At 49.3% G+C, this 24501-nt stretch overlaps 1 protein-coding gene across 1 annotated transcript; it reads right to left on the minus strand.

Annotated features, from left to right (window-relative positions):
• Nucleotides 1-138: 138 nt before the first annotated feature.
• Nucleotides 139-14715, minus strand: KLF11 (KLF transcription factor 11). The gene is made up of 4 exons (XM_071440975.1): nucleotides 14540-14715; nucleotides 11942-12196; nucleotides 4960-5953; nucleotides 139-3026 (listed from the first exon to the last, which is right to left on the minus strand). Exons 1-4 carry the CDS (start codon nucleotides 14579-14581, stop codon nucleotides 2713-2715), a joined length of 1605 nt encoding a protein of 534 aa, XP_071297076.1. The 5' UTR covers nucleotides 14582-14715; the 3' UTR covers nucleotides 139-2712.
• Between the last annotated feature and the right edge of the window lie 9786 nt (nucleotides 14716-24501).

The following is a 24501-nucleotide window of genomic DNA, read 5'->3' on the forward strand; positions in this document are numbered from 1 at the left end:
ACAGGGAAGTGAATTAGCAAGCCCCAAAGTCTGCCACTGGCCTAGACACACAACCTAAACCTGAAGGATTGACATAGTTCTGGAATGGACGCCTATGAAACCTGAAAATCCAGGATTTTTTTTATGACTTAAAACCAGTCACATTACATACATTTTATTTAATAAAAGTTAAAAACACGTACAAAAATGCAGTTCCATTTCCGTAAAATATAGGCTCAAAATAAAAAGCCAGAACAGTAGAGTTCAGGCAGTAAAGTGCAAAGACAGCAGCTATGCCAGTCATGCTTAATCCATAAATAACCCTTAGACAGCAGCAGGAAGGAACAGGCAGAGCAGACACAGGCACAGCTATTCACGCACATCCACAGGGAACGATCCACACATCCCAGAGCAGGCTGCCAGGAACTGCAGGCCAGCCTCACCCAAACAAGGAGGGAGCAGCTGCTTTTCCACATCGTGACACACATACATGACACACTTTTGAAAAGTCTGTATTCTCCAAGTCCACTGTTTCCCCCCCGCCCCATAATGCAAAAAACATGACAATTTATATAATTATGACAAGAGTTTCCAAATTGTTTTCTCAGGTGAGCACCATAAATAATCAGTCTGTAAAAAAATGAAGTGCTAAACTGGCTACTAAACTGAGACAGGACATGCTTCCCCTGGTTAAAAGCATGCAAAAACAGCATCCAAAAGCCAGACTTCTTCTTCTAAGAGATTTCTGAGGGAAAAAAAAAAAAAGTAAGAGCAGCAACATCTTTGTTCACCACAGAAACTTGGAAAACTAGGTAGCAACAGAGAACAGCAACACCACGAGGATCCACTTCACCAGGCAAAGAGGTTCCAGCTGAGCCCTTTGGAGAGTCCAAAGCAAGGTCCACACACACCCACTGGCACGTACACTGGGATTACAGCACGTGTCAGTGAACAGGGTGTGGGCCTTTACAAGGTCAGGCACAAAAACTTAGTACACTTAGCACAATACTCCAATTTAGTGCAGTTTGAAAACTTACCACTGTTAATTATAACTATAGATTTTAGTGTAAAAAATAATGACATAATCTGCTTTAACTGAAACAGGTCTCTGCCAAGTCAGCACTTCCATAGATGAGATCCATGCTTTGCCCACCCGGGGAAGCAAGACCAGGATTTCAGAACAAAGCAGTAAAAGAGGGAATGCATTCCTAGTTATGGACAGTTGATGCATATAGGAAGAACAATCCTCCTCAGTGCTCAACTAAGCTTCAGTGCAGGAGTGGCTGAAGGGAGAAGAGTCCAGAAGGAATAAGCACTCCAGAAATATTTCATTCAGGGGGGGAAGTTGTCTCCCAGCAAAACAGCTGGTGCTTTGCTGTACTGTCAGCTCTGCTACAGTACAGACACACTCCTCCTGCCCTTGGGAATGGAGCAGTCCGACTGTGCTACGGGCAGTTTGTTACTCACACCATGCTATTACAACACAGCACTCCTGCAGCCATTGGTTCCATTTCTTAACTATCATTACACTTTGTGTAAAAGAAAATCCATTCAACAGGGAGAGTGTATTGTTTAATAGAAAAGGGTGATTTTATACAAAGTACTGTGGAGAAGTATAAGGCCACATGAAGAGCATCATCAAGTTGACATGGTGGCTATTTCTTAACTCAAGACACATTAGTATTTCCTCTGGTGCATTGATACAGGTAAAAGAAAGCCTTGAACTATAAGGTGCACAAGCATCCACAATACAAAAAAACCCTTTAATTTTTTTATTTCTCCTCTACTCAAAAAAATATAAAGAGAGACCCACTAATTTTTTATGGGCTATCTTGCCATTTTTGCATTTTTCAGTTTATTTTGATATGTTGGTTTAGTAGGACCAAAAATAAAGCATAATTTTTAGTGTCAACATTTCTAAACAGTGTTTGTGCTTCTACCTCCATGAGAGCAGTGTGGCTCCTCCAAACTTTGCTTCAGTGGAATGTGGACTAGAGAATGCTTCTACCAAAAGCCACATCGGCTTCTACTTGCAAAGGGTATGAATTCCTAAAATGTTGAGGATTTCAGCACTTGTATTCTCAAATAAGGTCATTCTGGTTTGGTTTGTTTTAAAAATTACTGACTCACTTTGATTTTTAATCTACCTGCACAAGGAGGGTGTAAGAGCACTAGCCCATGGCAGGATCAGGATTTGCAAGTGTGAAAACCAACCAGTATGTTATCAAATGGTAAGTGGTTATAAGACACCCTGAATGCAATAGTTTGGGTTTACTGAAAAGGAGTTTCCAAAACTCTGGGTCTCATCTAGCGCAGCCCTACTAATGCAAGTAATTTGCCTGCATAACAAGACCAAAATGAACAAATACAAAATATATTTGGTATAGAAAATAGTACTATAAAAATTAAAAACCACCCTGTTTTACTGTCCATCAAAATATTAACAGCAAGCATTACAACTTTTTTTAACCTATTGCCAAAATAATTTCCAAGGAGTTCTACTTTCCTGAAGTGCTGGTGATTGCAATTGCCCAAGTACTGAAAAAAAATCCAACAGGGAAGGGATGAGGAAATATGATAGATTTCTCACATAGCACTATCAACAGAGGACCTAAACTGCAGGAAACTAAAGTACACACAAACACGAGGAAAATAAAAGCCATTGCCCATTCTGCTGTTGCCATCAGAGCTCTTCCTGACCCTCAGACAGTGTGCAGAATGTGCCTCTTCACTCTAGCCCTGGCAGGCAGGTGATGGCACGGGGATGAGCATACTCAGCGCACTGCTGCTGCTGCTGCTCTTGGGTTTCTCTGCCGTGGCAATCCTGCTGAGTTTGCCAAGCTCTGTCTGCCAGCTGGGGGTCTTCTTGGTGGCCATGTGGCGGCGGGTGTGCTTGGTCAGGTGGTCGCTGCGCATGAAGCGGCGCTCGCACACCGGGCACGAGAACTTCTTCTCGCCCGTGTGCGTCCGGCGGTGCCGCGACAGTTCATCCGAGCGGGCAAACTTCTTGTCACAGCCCTCCCAGTTGCAGCTGAAAGGTTTTTCCCCTGCAGGACATAAAGGAAGGGTTTGTTACTTTTGAGAAGCTGTGTTGCAGTCTTATCAAAGGGTTAACTTAAAATCTGCCTTGCAGAAACCAGTGAGTTCACAGAACTGCTTATCTGTGTAGTCAATGTAAGACTAAGCTAAAGTTCTGTTCCAGAGAAAAATAATAGCTATCATTTCTACTTATTTCCTTGTATCTCTCTTTAGTGTTCTTTAATCAAGTCTGGTTTTTCAGTTGTCAAAAATCCCAGTTTAAAGAAATAAAGCATTCATAAAGCTGCCTTATCTGCTGACTGAACTAGAAGCAAGCCCCTGCCCCCATCCCCATGCATCCGTATCTCTCTTGCTGCAGCATGTCATCCACAAATACTGTGGGCAAACAGGAAGCCTGGAATGGAGCCTCAGGGTCCTGCTGCTCCAGTGATCCAGTCCTGCACACAAACACACCAGCAAGCACTCCCAAGCAAAGCCTGTCCTGCCAGCCCCCAGAGACCAGGAATGGAAGCAAGGCTGCCCACATCAGCTGCTGCTCATCCTGGGCCACTGCTGAACATCCCACCTGTCCTGAACAACCACAACTGCAACTACTGCCTGCAACTCCCACAGGGCTCCAGATAAACATGCACCACGTGGCCCAAGATTTTGGGGACACTTTGGAGCAGAAGAGAAGGGGCTCAAACAGGAAGGAAGCCCCACAGGAGTGTTCTCACTCCAGGTATTGAGAGTAAAGTCTGTGTCTTCTGGATGTGCTATGATCTAGCTAGTCAGTGTGCAGAGAAAAGGCAGAAAAAGAAAGCTGAACTGCTCCTCCTCCTGATCCTGTAATGGGAACTGGCTAGTGAGGGGTCAGTGTGTTTCACCTGCCACTGATGTCTTAACCACGATACAGGGGCACACACAGGCTCCCTATGGATCAGCCATGTGCACAAAGCAAGGCACTTGCTGATAGTCTGTTTATCCTGGAGCATCAGGTTTAATTCAGCAGCCTCTCAAGCCAGGAGCAGAAGCATCATTCTACCTCTGAATTATGGTTTACAAGAATTATCAGCTTCATGTAGAGGTTAAGCTCTTTCCCCAAAGGAACTGTAAAGAAAAGCTGCCAAACTAATGCAACTCCTGTCACACAAGCTGACACCCAATAAACCAGTGACTGTGGGGTAACAGCAGCCAGGGGAGAAAAGCCAAGGAAAACCAAAAATAGGCATAGTGGGAGATTGGTATAGAATAGTTCTGTCTATCCTTCAACATCAAAAATAATCCCTGAGAACTCAAAGTTAGTTTTAATTTAACAAGATCATGGAAGCAGAAAAAGAGTAAGTAAAACACATATAGACTGTTTCCCCACTGACCCAATTTATGGAGCAAATCACTTCATATTAATTACAATTAATTTTCATTTACCACTAAAATTCCCCTTTTGCAACTGAATAAACTGTTACATTCCTGTAGGAGCTCTGCTTCCTAACGCAGCAGCCCAGAATCTCAATGCATTCCCATTTATCCTACACAAAACTCTGGGGGAACAAAAAACCCCCCAGTTTTTTCTCTTTTCTTTTACTCACGTAACAATTAAGACCAACTACCTGTACTGTGTTATGCCTACAGCAGACCTCCCCAAGCTCCAAAACAAGGGACTTGCACAATTCATTTCCATCTAGTCCAGATGGCAGGATTCCACTTAGATCTAAACACATGCACACAGACAGCAAAGCTTCACTCCAGCTAAAGCCTGTGAAATTCAACTAACACTACAGGGTCAGCTGAGGTCTCAGAACAAAGTACATCTTGTTTTGCCTGTCCATGGAGAATGAACATTCCTTCCATCCCCAAGATGAGCAAAAGCTTCCCTATCACCTGCTCCTTCCCTTTCCCAGCCCCTCCTTGCAAAGAGCCCGCATTTCAGCACCCCACACGAGCAGAGCCCCTCGCACGCACCGGTGTGGGTGCGCAGGTGGGCTTTGAGGTGGGAACTCTTGAAATAGGTTTTCTTGCAGCCGGGGAAGTCACAGACGTAATTCCTCCGCCTGGAGAAGTCCACCTGGGGGGCACAGGTCTGGCCAGAAGCGATGAACACGGGAGCAGGGGCGAGGGGCAGGAGCTTGGTGCTGCCCACAGTCACCAGGGCCTGCGGGCACGGCGGTGCCTGCGTGACAGCGGGCTGTGGCAGAACCAACATGACAGTCCCCTGAGGCACAGAGGGGCCCATGAGCACAGGCTGGGGGAGCGGGGCTGTCTGGGGCAAGATGGGCTTCATGGGAGTTGAGAGTGCTGGAGCTGAAGGCTTGACATAGGCATTAATCATGCTGCTTTGTCCATTTAAAGGGATCATTTGACAGAGAACCTGGGGGCTTGAGACGGGGGCAGGTGTCACTGGGGTAGCTCTTTTTTGCAAGTCATTCTCACAATTCTTTGGTAAGTGGGTTTGTGGTGAAACAGGCCGGACTGGTAGCTGCCCTTTATTGGTCACAATATCACTGGAGTCATGTGCATAAGGCTGATGTGCCGGAGAGGTTTTGTTGATCAAATCATCCGCAGCCCACGTGTCCTGTGGCAGTCTGGAATGTTTTGGGTCATCTGCTCCACACCAGTCTCTGGAAGCGCTGTAGCCTGAAGTTACCTTTGTTTGCTCTTGCACGGCAGGAATGTGATGGTAAGCAGAACTATCACCTGTGTGCCGTATGACACTTGTTGCCATGGCCCTGCAGGGCTGAGGAGCAGGGAATTCAGAGATCACTGGCTTCTGCCTGCACGGTGGCCCCACACTGGGAACAGATGGCTTGGGGGTGAGAGAGGCACCGGTGGCTGACGTGACTGAGCAGGCAGCTGTGTTTGCCATGACAGTCCTTGGTTTGGAGTAAGTCACCTGTGAGGACAGGAGCGTGGCTGCCGACATCTCAACGAAGTCAGGGCTGTGCGGAGGGGTCATGCACTGCAAAAAAAATCCACACCAGTGTGCATCAGTTCAATTCCACAGCACAGTTTTTCCCTATTTTTACTCTGAAAAATAAAATTACACACCCTCTCCCAGCATCTCAGAATGTGTCTCTTAGGACAAACTGAAAAAAAGTATACTGCTGTGGTTTAATCCCAGATGGCAACCAAGTCCCATGAAGCTCACTCATCCTCCACCCCCAGATGAATGGGAAGGAGAATTAGAAAAAGGTAAAACATATGGGTTGAGATGAGAACAAATTAATAATTCAAATACAGGAAAATACAATAATAAAAATATAAAAAATGCAGATAAAAAGACAGAGAGAAATAAAGCTCAAGAGAAACAAATGATGCACAGTACAACTGCTCACCATCCACCTGGCCTGATCCCAAGCAGTGACTGGCCCCTTCTGGCCAACTCCCCCCAGTTTATACACTGAACACAATGCTCTATGGTATGGAATATCCCTGTGGCCAGATTGGTCAGCAGTGTTCTACCCATGCTCTCTCACAAGGCTTCTCCTCCTCACTGGCAGAGCAGGAGACCCTGAGAAGTCCTTGGTTTAAGTGCTGCTGAACTGTGCTTACTGGAAAACATCAGTGTGTTATTAACATTATTCTCACCTTAAATCCCAAACACAGTACTCTGCTAGCTACTAGGATGAACACTAACTCTATCCCAGCTGAAAACAGGACAATATCTACCCCATATTCTATGCCATTTACATCATGCCCACACTTTTCAATACATCCCAATTAACCACCATTATTTTTCTTGTCTTTTGATACAGGTATCATTCCCTTAGTCTGTGGGCCATCCCTCTAAAACATCTGCTGAGCTCATTCATGCATTGCTTTGGGCTCCAATTCAGGGCAGGAAAGATGGTGTGCTATGCTGGACTGCTGCCTACTGAAGTTAGTTCTCATTCCATCACTGTTTGTCCAGTTTCATCAAAGTTTGTTCTTCATTAATCTGGATGATTCCTACTGTAATACCCCCGATGTTGTGTGTAGCCAGCTCAGCAGTGGTGACATGAGTGTTATACAGCAATTAGCATCATGCAGTCCAAATCACTGGCTATTCTCACACAGAACCAGATCCCCTGGAACAAAACTTTGGACTTCCCTATCCTCCCACATTACCCACCAAGTGCAGCCAGGTCCTTCAGAACAGCAATCCCATGGTTGGAGCTGTCATTGCCTGGTGCAGGAATAACTCGGATTGTTTTCCCCAGAAGATTTTTTGTGTGCACTACAGGGACTTTATCCCCTTCTACACTATGTAGAAGTTTTGCTCGAGCACAGCTGGCAGATCCTCTAGTGCTGACTGCTCAGGTAGCCTTTGCTAAATGTGTATCCCGTTGTTTGAAGGTCCCACCACCCATTGCTCTCAGTAACAGTCTCTTCTATCATTCAATTTTCCTGGAGACTGGCACATGATAGGGTATGTGATAAACCCACACAATGCCACGCTCTTCAACCCAGGTGTCTGTGAGGTTGTTTTGGAAATGAGGCCCCTTGTCTGGCTCAATTCTTTCTGGGGTGCCCTGTTGCCCTAAGACTTGCTTTCCAAGGCTCAGGACAGTGTTCCAGGCAGTGGCATAGGACACAGAATATGGTTCCAGTTATCCAGTGGTTGCTTCCACCATCATAAGCACATGGTGCGTGCCTGGGTGGGTTTGTGGGAGTCTGATAGAGTCCATTTGCCAAGTGTCCCCATATTTATATTTCAGCCATTGTCCTCCACACCAAAGAGGCTTTAACTGCTCATCTTAAATAACTGAAGTGTATGTTTCACAACTATGGATAGCCCCCCAAGAGTGTCCATGGTCAAGTCCACCTTTGATCATCACCTCATCTACACGTTGCATTTCCTCCTTGATGGCCTCAGATGTCATGGGCTCACCAAGCAATAAATAATTCACTCTGGTGAATCTTGCCAATCCAGATCCACCTGGGCCACTTCAATCTTAGAACTGCCTGATCCACCCATTGGTTGTTTTGATGTTCCTTGGTGGCCCAAGTCTTGGGTACATGAGCATCCACTGATGTACCCTTACAAGCAGGGTCTCCACCCAGGCAGCAGGATCTTGCCACAAGGCAGCAGCCCAGATGGGTTTACTTCTGCTCTGCTTCCATCACTGCAACCACCACCACAGGACATTTGCCACCACCCGTGAATCAGCACAGAGATAAAGCATTGGCTGTTCTTCCTGTTCAGCAGTGTCTAAAGCCAGTGTTCACCTCTGCAAAGTAACTCAATTCACCTTCTCCTTCAGCAGTTTCTGTAATTTTTTGTAGAATACACCATACAGCCACTTTCCATCTTCAATGCTATCCTACAACACAGCAGGAATCAAACAGGGCATATTGTTTCTCATTTTTGGGTAACTTATTACACAATAGAGTCTCTTCAGCACATGTCATCTCCTCACCAGGTGGCATCCAGGAGTCTGCCTCTCACCAATCCCAGGAGTCTTGGAAGTAATCACAATGACTGAGGTTTCCTATTTGAGCACCCAGTGTGACCAGCAAGACCCACTGATTCCACACAGCATCAGCTATGTGATGTGTAGGAGACTCATCCTTTGCACATCCAGCCCTGGAATCAGGATGCCAGGGGGAGCTGTGTTCAGTACCAATCACTTCCAAAGCAGCTGGAACCTCTTTGTAAGCTGCCAGTATCTGTTTTACAGCTGGAATACAGTGGGCTGCAGATCCTCAGTACCCCTGACTCCAAAATCCCAGAGGCTGACCAATTCTCCCCTGTGCTTTCTACCAGAGGTTCCAGGTAGGGCCATTTTCTTTGGCTGTGGTCTAGAGCACAATTTTTGTATCTTGTCCTGCCTGGACTGGCCCAAGGGTTGGGGCAGAGTTAATTTTCTGCATGAATTATCTCCTGTTTAAGTTGTTCAAAGGCTTGTTGTTGTTCAGGGCCCCATTGAAATCACTCTTCTTCTGGGTCACTTGACAGAGAAGGCTGACAATCAGACTGTAATTTGGAATGTGCATTCTCCAAAAACCCACAATGCCTAAGCTTGTGTTTTTCTTACTAGTTGGTAGAAGTGTATCTGCTATTTTGTTAATCAAATCCATTGGGATCTGATGACATCCACCTTGCTATTTTATTCCTAAAAACTGGATCTGCTATGCAGGCTCCTGGAGCTCACTTTGTTTTATGGCAGCTTTCAGAGAGATCTGGACTATTTTCTTCCCTTTCTCAAAAACTTCTGCTGCTGTATTGCTCACAAGTGCTCTGGAACTGGATCAGTCCATGGCAAATGGTTCAAAGTTTTGCCAGGTGTGTTGGGCACACTGACTTCATCTGGATCTGTGGGTGACTGTGCCTTGCTCATGTCATAAAAAACCCCTCTGGTACAGCTAATTCCCTCAGGTACCTTTCCTTCACATTTGACCGAGTTGCCTCCACAGGCTGAAGACTTGTGACATTTTTCCAATCACCTTGTCAATGCTCTCTTTCCTAGGAAGTCATCCCAACTGCTTGGCTTCCCTATCTCCTAATTCCAGCTGCTAGCCCCACTGGAGCAGCCAGGTGATAATATGGATACCTGGACAGCAGCTAAAACCTCTTCACCTCCCTCAGGGACAGGGACTGAGTGGTTACCTCTTGTTCTGTCTCTTCCTCCATCCAGTTTTTGTGATGGCCCTGCTTCATCCTCCTTCACTAAATGAGCTGACTTTGGTGTCCATTTCTTCTTGTGTACAAGGAAACTGACAATGGCACAAGCTCATCCTCTGGCTCAGCTGCATCATCCCCTGCTGGGGTCTGAGTGGTCACACTGCATGTGTGATGCCAGGGTCTGAGCAGCCACAAACAGCTGCTTAACCCTAAACAAGACCTGAACCACATTCCCAGCTCCTGGTCATTCAAAGACCATGGTTTCAGCATCCCAAGGATATTCAAAATTTCAAAATTCCCATGCCTGGAGAAGAAGGGGAAGATTGTGCGTGTCTTCTACAATGGTTGGCTCTCCAAGGCAAAAAGGCAAACAGTGTCACTATTGGCAGTTTCTAATAGAGGGTTCCCCAAGTACAGAGGTGATGACAGGGGAGCTGAGAGTATGAAAACCAGATTAGTTTCAAGGGCAGCAGTTCTGTGCTGTCACATAATCCAGTGTTACAAAGTACAACAAAATGATAACCTTAGCCCAGCCCCCAGAGATGATACCATAACACGAGGGGGAAAATACACAAGAAGTAAATTGTTACATAACACAACAACCTTGATAGCAAATAATTCAACACTGTGATCAACAACTAATAAACTAATAAGATGAATCCTGATAACAAATTTGTTTCAGTACAGTCTGGTCAGATCTGTCATAGAGGAGTATCAGAAAGATAAAACTCATGTGTTGACACAAGAACAAGTTAATAATTGGAATAAACTAAAATATAATAACAACAATTGTAATTATTATTACAGGGAGGTACCAAAGAGAGAGAGCAATAAAACCCAGGAGAAACAAGTGGTGCACAGTACAATTGCTCACCATCCACTGACCAATGCCCAGGTCCTTCCCAACATCACTGGTCATCCCAGTTTTTATGCTGGCCATGACACTCTATGGTATGGAATATCCTCCTGGCCAGTTTGGATCACCTGTCCTGGCCATGCTACTTCCCAGCTTCCTGTGCACCTCCTCACTGGTGGGAATCTGAAAAGTCCTTGACCTGGGTGGGGTAAGCACTGCTCAGCAACAACTGGAACATCAGTATGTTACCAGCACTTTTCTATTCTAGATCACAAACACAGCACTGTGCCAGCTACTAGGAAGAAAATTAACTCTATCCTAGCCAACACCAGGACACTACATTGCCTTATCTCATGGCCATTCTGATTAAGCTCAGAAGTGTATTAATAAAAGGAAGCAAATGAGGCAGCTGTAAACCTGCATAAAACACTGCAAGTACACTCACTGCACCACAAAAAAGTCTTTCATTGCTCCCTTCTCAGCAATGGGCACAGCTGTAAGAGGCTATGAGCAGAATAAAGAGACCAACAATAGACAGCAATACTCCACTTTTCTATTTCAAGCTCCCAGCAAGCCCTAGATCTTTTCTCAACGATTACCTCATTGTTTCATGGCTACCTTTTATATAAAGACAAATGAAACTGCTCTGTCCCTTCTTATTCATCCATTTCTCTCTATGCTGTCTTCCTGCATCACCTCTTCTTCCTCCTTTCCCACTGAAGGGTATCTCCTGTGCTGCTCAAGAGACAGTGTCAGCACTGAGCAGCAGGAGATATTATGGCAGCTGCTTGTCAGGCTGCTCTTATCTCAGCCTCTTTCCTCTACTATTCCCCTTTTACCTGGCAACTGCATACTAGAAGCCTACTGGTTGAAATGGGCCTTAACCATCTAAAACCCTAATGGCACCAAGCCTTTTTTTTAATAACTACTTTTGTTGCAACATAAATTGAAACAAAAGAAAAAAAATTGGATTCAACCAACATTAGTCAGCTGGAGTGGACCAGTGTCTGGAGAAATAACAGACTACATGTACAAACACATCGTACAGAAACTAATTAAATTGCCTATTTCATAATGGCAACGTGTACTTTCTCTTACAATGACCAGTGAAGCATAACATCATCAAGGGCCTTTTTTCACACAGTGCCTGCAGAAATGTTGATGCCAAATCACCAAGGCTCACTCTGCCATTCCTACTCAAAGTGCTCCAAGGAACCTACAACAGCCATCTCGACATCCCTGTCAAATCCAATAATCTGTCAGCAAGGGCTTTCACACCTAAATTTAACAAAAGCCTCTACATTTGCTAAACCAGAGACAGCACAAAACCACAAATTCAACATGCCCACCTCACTACTCTGTGCACAGCACAGGCTGTGGCAACGGGACACCTGAGCAAGCCTGTCTTTTCCAGCCAATTTAAAGCATTGCAGGGATGTGACACCCACATGTTGGGCATATTTGCTTGGTGTCCATGCTTTTCTTACCAGTGTCGATAGACAGTCCTTTGGTAACTCAGCCGGAGCCTCGGCGTGCATTGTGAAATCCCCAGAATCCGAGAAGGGCGTGAGGGGCCTTATCTTTAATGTGTCACCTTTCTGTGATCTTTGCCCCCAGGAGCTCATACAAACAAGGGCTTCAACAGCTTCGATGTCGTTCTGCTCCAAGGTGCTGCAGGTGGACCTCTCGCTGTCATGGCGCTGCCGCTCCCGGATGGACTCGTAGATGTCCACAATGTCAACCTGAGCGCAATTGGATTACCGGCTGTTAGCACGAGTCAGAGCACAAAACTGACACCACCCACACACTGTCTGCTCACAATGAAGGTCAACTGAAACAGATCCCATGCCCGTGACAAGACTTTTACCAACTGGCTCATCTCTCACTCTCCCCCGAGCAGCTCGTCTCCACATTCCCTTCTCTTAAAAAAAAAAAAAAAAAAAAAAAAAAAAGACATGTGATTTTCCAGGAAAAGAACACATATGTGTGTGGCTCACATTTCCAAGCTTACTTTCCTGGATGACACTGCTCTGAACAAACACATCCCATGCTTCCATACAAGCATAAAAGAGGAAAATCCTGACTTTGAACCTTGTTTAGAGAAGGCTGTTTCCTGAATCCAAAAGACTATTCAGCACTAATCTCATTCTGGAAACATTTAGAAGTTAAATTTCAGCTGCCAGTAAGATGCTTTTAAGGTATGATCATTGACTTGGAGTACTGCACATCACAAAAGATTTTTAATCTTATTTTTAACAGGGAAGCCAGGATGGGGAAAAGATGGAAGGAAAATAGTTTTCTAAGTACAGTGGAACTGTTTGCATTGTACTTCAGAAAGGCCTGATGCTACATAGGTGCTAGGGATCTAAAACACACTCTGAGTAAAACGAAGACAAATGTAATCACACTGACTTGTTTCCAATTGCAAGCATCACAGAATATTTTTGTGTGCATGTGTACACATGCAAAACACTTGACTTCTCTGCACAAGGATATCCAAACTTCACAAAGCTCTCACAGTGCTTGGCAGTGGCTCCAAAAGCTATGCTAGCCTGATGGATTATTACTCACATGCCAGCTCAGTCTCAACTAGGCATCCAGGTTCCTCCAGTCTTTAGAAACACCAACTAACCTGAAGGCTGAGATTCAGAAGTGTGGACCAAGCCTCTTGAGCCCACTGCTGTTACACAGAGTGTTTATGTACTGCAGGAAAAGGTTTTAACTCTAAAGGCAACACCACACCATGAGCATGGCCTCAAGCCCTAGAAGGACATGGGACACTAAGGCATGTACACTAAGTTAATGGGTTTTGTTACTGAGTTAAGTAAGGCGGAATGACCCTTATTCAACAGTGTCACAAAGATGGAAAGCTGTGTTTACACTCTAGGGATGTGCAAGCAAATATGCTAAGCAAAATGGATCAAAAATATTGGTACTGCACTCACAGAGGACTTTCACCTACAATATGAGGTACCAGGCATGGAGATGTCATAATGTGGGGGCTGGAAGGGTTAAAAGCAATTAACACGTTGGAGAGAGACTTCTAAGAATTTCCACTGAAAAACAGTGAGAGGAAAACACGATGTGTGCCTGCAAGCCTGAACCTCAATCTCCTGTCACACGGGGCCACGCCAGGCGAGGCTCTGCACCGAGCAGACAGTCTGCCAGTGCTCCTCCAAGCGCGCCTGCAAGCAGCCAAGCTCACAGGCTTATATTCTCCAACCCTACGTTTCAGGACAGCAGCTTTCCCTAAAGAAACATTAAAAAAAATGTGCCTCGCTTCCTCAAAAAACACCCCGAAATCCAAAAAAACAACCTCACAAAAAAAGCTCTTTCTGCAGACGAGCGCTGCAGCGCGGGCTCGCCGGCTGCTGCCAGGGAAATGGGCAAGCGCGCCGGGCGCCTGTCCTCACATCACCCCGCCGGGAACGACGTGCGGGATGCCGGCAGGATGGGCACCGGCAGGGATGGGCGGGAGCGCGGGCAGGATGGGCACGAGCAGGGCGGGTCGCCGGCGGGAAGGATGGGGCACGGTCAGGGAGCATGGTGGGCGGGCAGGGAGATGCGGGCAGCGCGGGTCGCTCCCGGGCAGGACCCATCCTGCGGGCAGTGCGGGCTGCAGGGCAGCGGGCGGGCGGAGCCGCGGGGGCAGCGCGGGTCCCAGCGCAGGCAGCGCCTCCCGCCGCCCGCAGGGGCCCCCACCCGCTCCCCGCCCCACGGCGGCTGCCCGCGGCCGGGCGGTGCCACCGAAGGGAGAATGGCGCGAAAGGAAGGAGGAGGAGGAGAAGGGGGCGGAGGGCAGCTCCCACCCTGCCGCCGCCCCCGCACGGTGGCTGAGGGAGGGCCGCCCCCCTTCCCTGCAGGTGACCGGAGCAACACCCCCTCCTGAGGGCTCTGCCCTGGCACAGCCGCCCTGCACCCGCTGCCCAACCAAGCCGCTCCCCGCCGGGTGAGTAGCGGTCCCGGCCGAGGCGGGGACGGTCCCCGCACTGTGCCCGCCACCGAGCACGTGCCCGGGCTGCACTGGCGCTGGCCATCCCCACCGCCCCCGCTTCCCTCCCTCCCTCCGCGCGCCCGGTGCTCACCGCGGGCGCATCTCCCATGTCCGAGCAGGGCGAGCCGTGCATGGCGCGGCTCGGGCGGGCGGCGTTGGCAGCGGTGCTCCCGGGCAGCAGCACCGGCGGCGGCGGGAGCGGCGGCGGGAGCAGCGGCGCGCACACAGCGGCGGGAGCGGCACCCGGCAGCGCCGCCTCCTCCCGGCCCCGCCCGCCGGGAGCGGCGCGGCCGTGCGCTGGGGGAGCACTCCGAGCGCGGCCTGCGCCAAACAGCGCGGGGGGGACGGCCCCGGCCAATCAGCGCCCGTCGCCGCCCGCGCCCGGCCAATGAGCGGCGGCGGGCGGCGTGATCGCGGCGTGCCGGCGGGAAGGGCGGCGCGTGGGCTCGGCCGGCGGGAAGGCGGGGCGGAGGCGGGGCCGGCAGGGGCGGGGGAGCGCGCGCTGGAAACTGGGGGAAAGGTCGGGGGCGGGCGGCGGCCGGGAATGCCCGCGCGCGGGGGGCGGAGCCGCCGCTGGGCCCCGCCCCTCCAGCGGTGCGTGCGGCGCGGCACGAGCGCTCCCGCCAACCGCCGCCCGCGTGCGTGCGCGGGAGCACCGCCGGTGCCGCGGGTTCCCGCCAACCACCGCCGGCTTCCCGCCAACCACCGCCAGCTTCCCCGTCTGGCAACAGCGCCCCTGCTCCCGCAGCTTCCCCGTCTGGGAACAGCGGCCCTGCTCCCGCAGCTTCCCGCCACCCGCTGCCAGTTTTGCCGTCGAGGTCCTGCCTGCCACGTACGACAGGGAAGGGGTCGGGTGCCTGCCCGGCCACGGCATTACTTTGCCGGATGAAAGATTTGGGATCACAAATAGCCCTAAACTCCCTCCCAAAATCTGTGAAGGGTCAGTGTTATGGATCATTGGATCCGTTGGTGAATCCCAAGGTGGATCCCTCGAAGGCCTCCCCCGGGCCAGCCCAGGATGTAGCTCTTAAAAGCCTTCAAGTCACAACATATATTCTATTAAAAAATGTGTGTTCTTCAGTTTTTCCTGTCCCCAGCCCTTGTTTTCATTTTCCAGTGGCAGCTGAAGTGTGTTGGCCCTGTGATTCCCAACAGGATTTGTGGTTGTACTGAGCAGCACCAAGTGCTGGCAGTGGTGGCACGGAGCACAGCTGGGGCAGCTCTGCATCTCATAGCCTGCCATGGGACAGGAAAGACCCGGGTCCCCAGGGGGGATCAGACCTGGGTCCCTATGGAGGGTCAGACCTGGGTCCCCAGGGAGGGTCAGACCTGTGTCTCATCTCAGGGACAGGACAGATGTGGGTCCTACAGGCTGGCTTCGCCAGCACTATCCCAGCCCACCCTGCCCCTTCCCTTATGCCTCCTTGACACAGAATGAGGACAGCAAAAAGCATTTTATCCTGCTGTATTATCTCTATTTGTTCCTTCCCTGGTTTCTCAAGATGTTACATCCTCAAGTGTCCACACAGAGAATCATCTTGAACCTCTGGGCACCTTCTGCTGTCAGCTTCATTTTGCCACTGGGGTTTATTTGTTCCATTACAGCTGCTCCAAATCCCCGTCCTTCCCTGCCGTCCATGCAGTTTCTAAAGCTTCACTGCACTGTGCTCATCCCTGCTCTCCATTGCTGCACATTTCAGTTTTCCCAGCACTGGCCCATCCCAGCTCACCAAATAAGAAGTGAAAGGGATCTCCCTGGCCAGCTCTCTGTGCATGGGTTTCCAGCAGCTTTCTCTCTGTATTTGCATGAGACTTGCTGTGCTGGAGCCCTGGCCTCTGCTGTGGGATGGGAAGGAAAATGCTGATAATTCAAACTGCAAATCAAGTTCTAACATTGGAGAGTTTTGTTCACTCACAGGAGGGAATCGGTTGTGTGACAGAGAATGGAAAAAGTTTGAAAATGCTGTTGGTGACTAAAAAGCACAGTTGAGGTGGCACAGTGGGGACACGGGGTTAGTGCCTCTCAATTGCATGGATCCTTTTCAAGAATAACCTTTAGGGAATTGTAAAATTAGGAAAATACTGTTCTATTTTGCATGTTTTCCAGTTCTGCTGTTGTTGGGAATGGCTTGTGTTTTTCTCCTTGCTGCTTGTTGTAACACATGCAGCTCCTGCTCTAAGCACTCACTCGCACAGCCTTAGTCATTGCCAGCAGAGACTTTTAATTGAGTCAGAGCATCTGAAGGCAGCACAGCACCTCACCAGGGAAGAAGCAGTCACAGGAAAGCAGAGTTGGAATCATTTCTCCTGACTCCCAACAGGGTGTTTCCCATGTCACACACCACAGACTCTGCCTACCTGTTCCAGGTTCCCCAGGAGTCCTCGCTACAGCTCGTGGATGCAAGACCAGTTGAAAGAAGTGATGTTACAGGTCTGTGCTCCAACTTGTGCTACAGGGAAAATGTGCTTGATTATGTTCTCCTTGCTGAGCTAAAAATGGCAACTCAAGTTTTTTAAATAAATCTGTGGAACTCTTACCAAAGTCATCTAGTTTGCCTTTCTCTGCTGCTGCCAGCTGAGGCAGTGTTAGATGAGGAAGGAGCACCTTCATCCTCATGTCAAATATCAGGAGTCTGAACCCCACAGAGCCTGAGTCCCCAGCCCTGGCAGCTTTAGAGCTTCTCCCTCTCTCATGACTCCTACTTCTCCCTGCTTTCTTTCCTTTCCCAAGGCTGCATCAAGGTGAATAATAAAGCAGTTAACATTATCCTGCTTCTTTATACTTGTGCCTACACCCACTGATTTCCCCGTGGGTTTCACCCAGCAGCACAGCTTCCTGAGCAACACACAAGTGAGATCCTTGGGATGATCCATGCTGGCTGCAGTTTCCCTCCTTGCAGGTAGTAACCTGGAACAAAGCCCAGGTATGCTCAGAACTCCATTCCAAAGAGCTCAGAGCAGCCTCCCCACGTCAGTGACTGCAGGATGCCTGGCTGTGGCAAGGTGACAGTCCCTGCCTGGCTGTGGCAAGGTGGTGTCCCTCCCAGCAGGGCCATCCTGCACCAGCCCCCCTCCCTGCAGCGCTGCTGCTGCTGCTGCTGTGGTATTCTCTGGATGGGGCTCTCCGAGGACTGTGTGGTTTCATAAAGGGCTGTTTAACTCAGATCCCTGGCAAACACTTCAGAGAAAAGCTGTCTTTGTTGGAGATACACAATGCCTTTGTTCCAAGGTAGGAAGGAGCAGATGTAAGTGGCTGCAGTGCAGGGTTGAGAAGGCTCTGCTCTGGTTATCTTATCCTTTTGGCTGGGATGACAAGAAAGAATCAAACATCCTGTGTGAGTAGCAGGGAAAATAATTAATACTGGAGATGGAGAACAACAAAAGGTCATGCAGGCAGCTCTCCCCCATTCCCTTTTTGTAGCTAATTATGCCATAAACCATTCAAAAGAGACTGAATGGAGAATATTATGGGCTCAGACAGTTTTCCTAATATTTACCAGTAGTTAAAAATAGACCAAAGCAGTTGTCTGGGGTGCAGCTCTACAGTTACTGCATTTTGGCAGCAGCATCTGAGCTGACTGCATACAGCAGCAGGCTACTGTAGCAAACACACAGAGCCTAGCAAATGGCTAAATAAATATAGATATCTGTCTAAATAAATATAGATAACTACAATCAGAGCTCCCGTGCAGGGGCCATGAGAAGATACATGGGAGGAAGTGAAAGACTGTGATAGGATGCATGTAGTGAGACGTGTGAGGATGCATCTCGGTCACCTCTCCCTGCTCTGTTGTGAAGGACAGAGCAGTCAGAGCTGCCACAGCCCCAGATTGTCCCAAACCACACTTGCTGGGCAGGCAGCAGCAGGCAGAGGAGAAATGCCCCACCAGAGGGGAGCTCTGCCAGGTGGTGTCTGTCACCAGCTGATGGAAACTGCAGCAGCCCCTGGCCAAGGGCAGGAGCAGGACAAGGACCAGAGGGATTCACCCAGGGGAACAGCAGAGATACAAAAGGTATTTATAGTCAGAGCTATATACAAGGTATCTCTGAGAAATAGTGGGGGAAAGGGATAAAAGGGGTAACTATGAAGAATAGAGATGGGAAGAAAAAGAGAATAAAAGAAAGCAGGCAGACAAGAAATATTTCTTGGTAGAATAATTTCAGAATGTGAAAGTGATGATAAATCCACGGGCTTTTACAAAGCCTGGTCCGGCTGACACCGAGTGTGTGTGAGGGACGTTTTGGGGAGTTGCCTCTTTGCTGTGGAGCCAGCGGGTCCCGCCAGGCTCGGGCTGCGGGGACAGGGACACGCTGCGGGGACAGGGACACACTGTGGGAACAGGGACAGGGACACACTGCAGGGACAGGGACACGCTGCAGGGTCAGGGACACGCTGCGGGGACAGGGACACGCTGCGGGGACAGGGACAGGGACACACTGCAGGGACAGGGACAGGGACACACTGCGGGGTCAGGGACAGGGACACGCTGCGGGGACAGGGACACGCTGCGGGGACAGGGACAGGGACACGCTGCGGGGACAGGGACACGCTGCAGGGACAGGGACACGCTGCGGGGTCAGGGACACGCTGCGGGGACAGGGACACGCTCCCGGCGGAGCCGAGGGCAGCGCGGGGCAGGGACTCGCAAGAGGCAAGGGCAGGGCAGACGTGCTGTCCCCCGCTCTGTCCCGCTGCGTGTGGCCAGCTGCCCGAGGGGACATCTCGTTTGTGCCGGGTATCGCATGGCGCAGCGAACGCCGCCGTCCGCCTACGTGTCCGCCAGCAGGGACAGCCCGGGACAGACAGCAGCCTGCGCCCAAAGCCAGGACAAAACCACGGCCCTCACGGGCTGGCCCCAGCAGCTCTGAGTCAAAAGTCAAATTCTTCCTCGCCTGCATCTTTGGTGTTCGCTTTCAGAAGCAGATTGAGCTTCTGGTGCATGGGTAAGCATCCAAGCAGTGGGGACACAGCCAGCACAGCGTAAGGAAACATAGCCAGGTTACAACAAAAGGAAAGGCTTTAAGAGAAGAGCCACAAAAACTGTTTCCTGCTCTATTTTAGACCCAGTGTGCCGATAGAGTAAACACACGCTGCCTTTTTTTTTTCCTTCTTCACTCCCAAAAATATGTTTCTTCACAAAAAAAATATTAACTGCATCAAAGACTTTGTGAGCCCTGGCAGTACTGCAGGGAGAAATCACCTCTCAAACAGATTTGTTATGAGTATGTGAAACATAGTGTTTACTGAACTAAAAGAATCCAATCCACAAATACTGATTACAGGTGTGGACTGTCCACAGGTCCACGGTAATAGAAATAAAAAAGTAAGTGACAGCGATAAGTGTGACATACTAGTGCACCATCTGCTTGCTTGAGTACACCATCTGGGTTTTCTACTGCTGCTGCTATTTGTGCCTTGATCTTATTTTAGAGCCACCAGGAGATGGATTCAAAAACCAGCAAAAATTAAAATTTAAATTTTATATTTTAAATTATTTATTTATTTGTTTGTTCTTATTGCTTAAGAGGACGTCTTCATTGTTTTCACTGTTCCCTTGACCTCAGCATTACTGTTAGCTAAGCCTACACATATTTTCTGACACACAGTATATTAAAGCATTAGCAGTGCTGATGGATGTTCCCCTCTTTTGGTCATCTCAGGACTTGCTGGGGGCAGGCATCAAGCCTATATGCAAAAACATGTGTTTCATCCTGAGTCGTCTTAACAGCCCTGCAGTGTTTTCAAGCAGCCCTCAGGTGCTGGAGGACATCCTGTGTGACCAGAGACTGACTTCTGGACCACTGGACGTTGTTCCTAGGGGGGGATTGGTACCACAGGGGCAGCAGTGTCCTGGCATTGGCAATGCTCCCCAGTACCAGCACTGGCCTCTCCCCTGGGATGCTGTCCATGGGCACCCAGTGTTGTGCAGCACCAAGTACAGAATGGTGCCAAGGCCAGGGAGGGCTCTGGGTGGTGGTGGGGATGTGGTTACTAACCCATCAGCAGGTTTATTTATAGGCTCCTCACCACCCACTCTGGCTACACCATCACCTTCTTGCAGTTTCCTTGGGCTGTGCTGTGCCCATTCCCATCTCTGCTCCTGGCTGCAGGGTCTGCATCCTGCTCACTGACACCTTCCTTTGCCCCCCAGACACTCCCAGTGGGCAGAACAGCTGAGCTCTCACAGACACCTCCAGCTGAGCCAGCCCCTGCTCCCTCATGGGTGCTGTGTTTCTGTTTCCCTCTCCAGTGCCACGTTGGCCTCATTGGGTGTCACAATGCCAAATGCTGGGGGGCCAGGAAAAAGCTGCAGCTGGCATTGGGTGTCACAATGCCAAATGCTGGGGGGCCAGGAAAAAGCTGCAGCTGGCAGGACAGACACCAAATCCAGGGACAAGGACACGTCCCTGGTAAATGACAGCCAAAGCAAGGGAGGGTATGAGCTGAGGAGATTGCTTGTAAGGGTAATTTCCCCCTCAGTGCTTGCACTCAAACTATGCTATCAATGATTTTATACCCTGAGCAACCTCCTGCATAAAATGCTGAAGTAACTATATATTGAGGGACACAGTCAAGTATAGGATTTTACTGCTGAAAAATACATTTTCCATTAATTGTCAAATAAATTAAAAAGCCACCTTCCAAGCTGTTTTGGGGAGAAAGGTCAGTGGCAATTGAATTGTTTAATAGTTTAAATCCCTGTTCTAATGTCTGAAGGGAGGTTTCTCACCCCAGCAATGGCCACATCCCATCCCTGCCCCAGCTGAGGAACTGGAAAACTGCAATTCCTGTTGTTGTGATACTTCCTTGGCAGCATTGCTAGTCATACATGACTCTGTCAGCTCCATTCACTCTCTCAGCTGCAGAACAGACCCTGCCTGTTGTTTGGATCAAGTATCCAGCCAGCTTGATGCTTTTTCTCATAACTAGTGCTTGCCTGGACTTACTCACTGCAACTCTCCTTGTGCAGTGGAGATCCTAATACCTCCCTTCAAAAGCACTTTCCCACTTAGTTTTACACTATTTACTTAAAAAGGACAAGGAGTCCCTATTTTTTTCCCAGCATGGGTAAATCCTTACATCAGCCTTGGGTGTGCACTTCCCCTTCACTGCTGCACTGCTTCAGGATGTTAGGAGGCACAACAAGATGACTAATGTGAAATAAACTCAGGTTCCAATTCTGTGCTACAGCTCTTCTGTGCATAGCTGTGCTATTTTCCCTTCCTGAGTTCAGGCAACACTGTTTGCACTCAGTTTCTTTCCCCTTGGGCATCCTTCCACAGTGCCAGCAGAGCAGAGAACTGAGCAGGCACCATGTCTTGCAGGGCTTTTCCAAGGGGTGGATGTTGTCCAGGGATGCCCCCAGCTGCACACCCCACTCTGGGCTGCTGCACTTCTCTTCCCCATGGCTGCAGCTCACCTGAAGCAGTCCCAAATCACCACTTCATCTCTGATCTCTTGCTATTATTTCCTCCAGGAGAGCCAGCACAAGACAAAAGGCACAATCCCAAACACAGGAGGAGTTTCAGAACGTCAGGAAATATTTCACTAAGAGGGTGACCCAGGAATGGGTTGCCCAGAAATCTGTGGAGTCTCTGTCCCTAGGGATATTGAAAAGCCCTCTGGACAGGGTGCTGGGCAGCTGACTGGGGGTGGTTGAGCACAGGAGGAAGACCAGGTGCCCCCAGACATCCCTTTCCACCCCAACCATGCAGTGACCTGGGAAGAGCAGTCTGCAGCTGAGCATTCACAGTCACAATTCTGCTGGATGGGAAAGGCCCTGCACTGGAGAGAAACATTGCTTTTACCCCAAAACCTTCCCTACACACCCAGTAACTTCCACCTCACAGTCAAGCTGAGCCCTGGCTGCAGCTCCTTGTGCTCCACAAGTACCACCCCTCCTTTTCTCCTGAGTGACTGACCCAAACAAGCTGAGCTGTGAATTCCCTGCCTGAATACCTCAGCCTGACTGTTTAGGCTCCCACTCAGTGCCAAACACAGATTTATTTGCCTGGCTGGCAGCTTATATTTTGCCCCAGCTCAGGTCAAGTCCTCCTCCTCCTCCCTTCATCAGGGCATGAAATCCCACTGCTGCTGCAGCCAGCCAGGTCCCTGCTGGCCACATTTCCCCCTGCACTTTATGGCATTCACACGCTCTGTCACGCTGGATTACATCTGCCCGAGTGCCGTCGTCAGGGAGCTCAAATATGGTTCATAAAAGCCTCAAGATGTACCTTCAGAGCAAAATAACAGCAGGGTAATGGGTAGATGTAATGCAGCATGAGAAAAAACCTTGAGGAGCAGAGAGAAAGGGTTTTCAAAGCAGGGTGATGGGGGGAAATTCCTCCAAGAAATTAAATATTGCGCAATTTGATGGTGTTGAAGAGCATCATTAACCCCCAACACTTAGGAGCTGAAAGATGGACCTAAAGAAAAAAAAAAGCATGAAGGAGAGTGATTTAGAGTCAAAATCATAATCTTAATTTTTTTCTCTTGATGTATCTTTCAAATTTTCTTTTCAGTCCTGGTGGAGGGCTCAAAATTTTCCTTTGAAAAAAACAGTGGAAGTCAGAATGGGGTCTGGGGGTGCTGCTGGCCATTAATAGAGCAGCATTGTGGTCTCTTGCCCTGCAGCATGTACAGAGGAGCAGGGACAAGCTGTGCCTCCAAAGAGAGGAGGTGGATTTGGGCCTTTCTCTCACCAAAACCCTCACCCCTGCTGAGGCTGGGCAGCCCAAGGCATTGCAGCTGCGCCACAGGCAGAGCTCAGCTGGCCCCCAAGGCTGGGCTGGGGGTCACTCGCAAGCAAAGCTCTGGAGAGGGCTGCCATGAGGTGCCAGCTCATTTGGGAACAGCCATGTAGCACAGCAAGGGGTGATTCAGGCAGCAATGGATTGGTTTTTAGCTTGCCATCTCTGATTTTATAACTGTCTCCTTTTGTCTCAGGCATTACCCTGACCTGAGGCTTTGTAGACAGCAAGTCTTGACCAGCCTCTTTGCCTGCAGCCTGGGCTCTTTTTTAAGCACACAAAGCAGAGGCAAGTGGGAGGGCAGGGGCTGGTTTAGGGCCCTTTAGGATATCCACAAGATGGGGAACCCAGCACTGCTGCTCCCCAAAAATACTTGGTCAGCACTGGCTGACAGGCTCAAAGCATTTAAAGTGAGAAGCTCTGGGAACACGACCTGCAAAGCTGACCACCGTGTGATCACTTTTCCTTTATTTACTTAATAGCTCATGTTTTTTATTTAGGAAATAAAAATCATGTAATTATTTAGGAAAAAAAATCAAGCAAGACTTATCATGATAAGATTAGAAGCACCATCAAACCAAGCACTGGCAACAGCCCCTCCCTATGCCACTGGCATCACTGCCTGGCAGAGCCAGTGCCGATCCCTGTGCTCCTGTGCCCTTCTCCCAGACACCTGTCACCCCCTGAGCAGGGCTCAGCATTGCTCCCAGGGTCCCTGCAGACAGCAGCTGCTCCAGGCCTGTCTCTCCAGGCCAGGACTGGGCTCTGTCTGGGCACGTTCTGACGGCTGGAGCAGGCAGGTTGGCTCAATCCAAACTCCTGGGCAGTGGCAGCAGGACAGTGCCCTGCTCAACCCACACCAGGCTCAGAAGTTGGAAGAGCAGATTGAAGAGGCTGGCAGGGCCAGCACTGCCTGGCTGGGGCTCCATCTAGCTCTCCTCTCCTGCTGGATACTGAGGAATTTCCCTGGTGCTGAGCAACCACAGGACTCCATTCACTTTTCCCCATGTCACTTCACCCTCTCCAAATTTCAGTCTTATTCCTCTCTTTTTCAGTGGGAAAAACTTTTTCACTGTCTTTTTCAGGTGGCAGCAGCCACCAGCATGCTCCACCATCCCTCACTGCTGTAATCCCTGAGCCCAGGGCTCTCTCTCCTCCAGGTGTTAAATCCCCAAGACACCCAAACACTGTGTTCCCACTCATCAGAGCTGCTGCCAGGCTTTCCTCTGCCTGCAGTAGTGGTGAGTGACCTGCAGGCCAGCTCTAGGCTCAGGATGCCACCCAAGGTGACCAGTTCTGCAG

Source organism: Agelaius tricolor, unplaced genomic scaffold (assembly GCF_023055355.1).
Source record: "Agelaius tricolor isolate 1412-34295 unplaced genomic scaffold, bAgeTri1.0.p SCAF_1, whole genome shotgun sequence".
Taxonomy (NCBI): Eukaryota; Metazoa; Chordata; class Aves; order Passeriformes; family Icteridae; genus Agelaius; species Agelaius tricolor.

Coding starts and splice junctions, on each gene's coding strand:
- KLF11 (XM_071440975.1), bottom strand. CDS start 14,581: ATGCACGGCTCGCCCTGCTCGGACATGGGAGATGCGCCCGCG. Junction 12,197..14,539: donor ACATGGGAGATGCGCCCGCG/GTGAGCACCGGG, acceptor AATTGCGCTCAG/GTTGACATTGTGGACATCTA. Junction 3,027..4,959: donor CCACCTGCGCACCCACACCG/GTGCGTGCGAGG, acceptor TATGTCCTGCAG/GGGAAAAACCTTTCAGCTGC.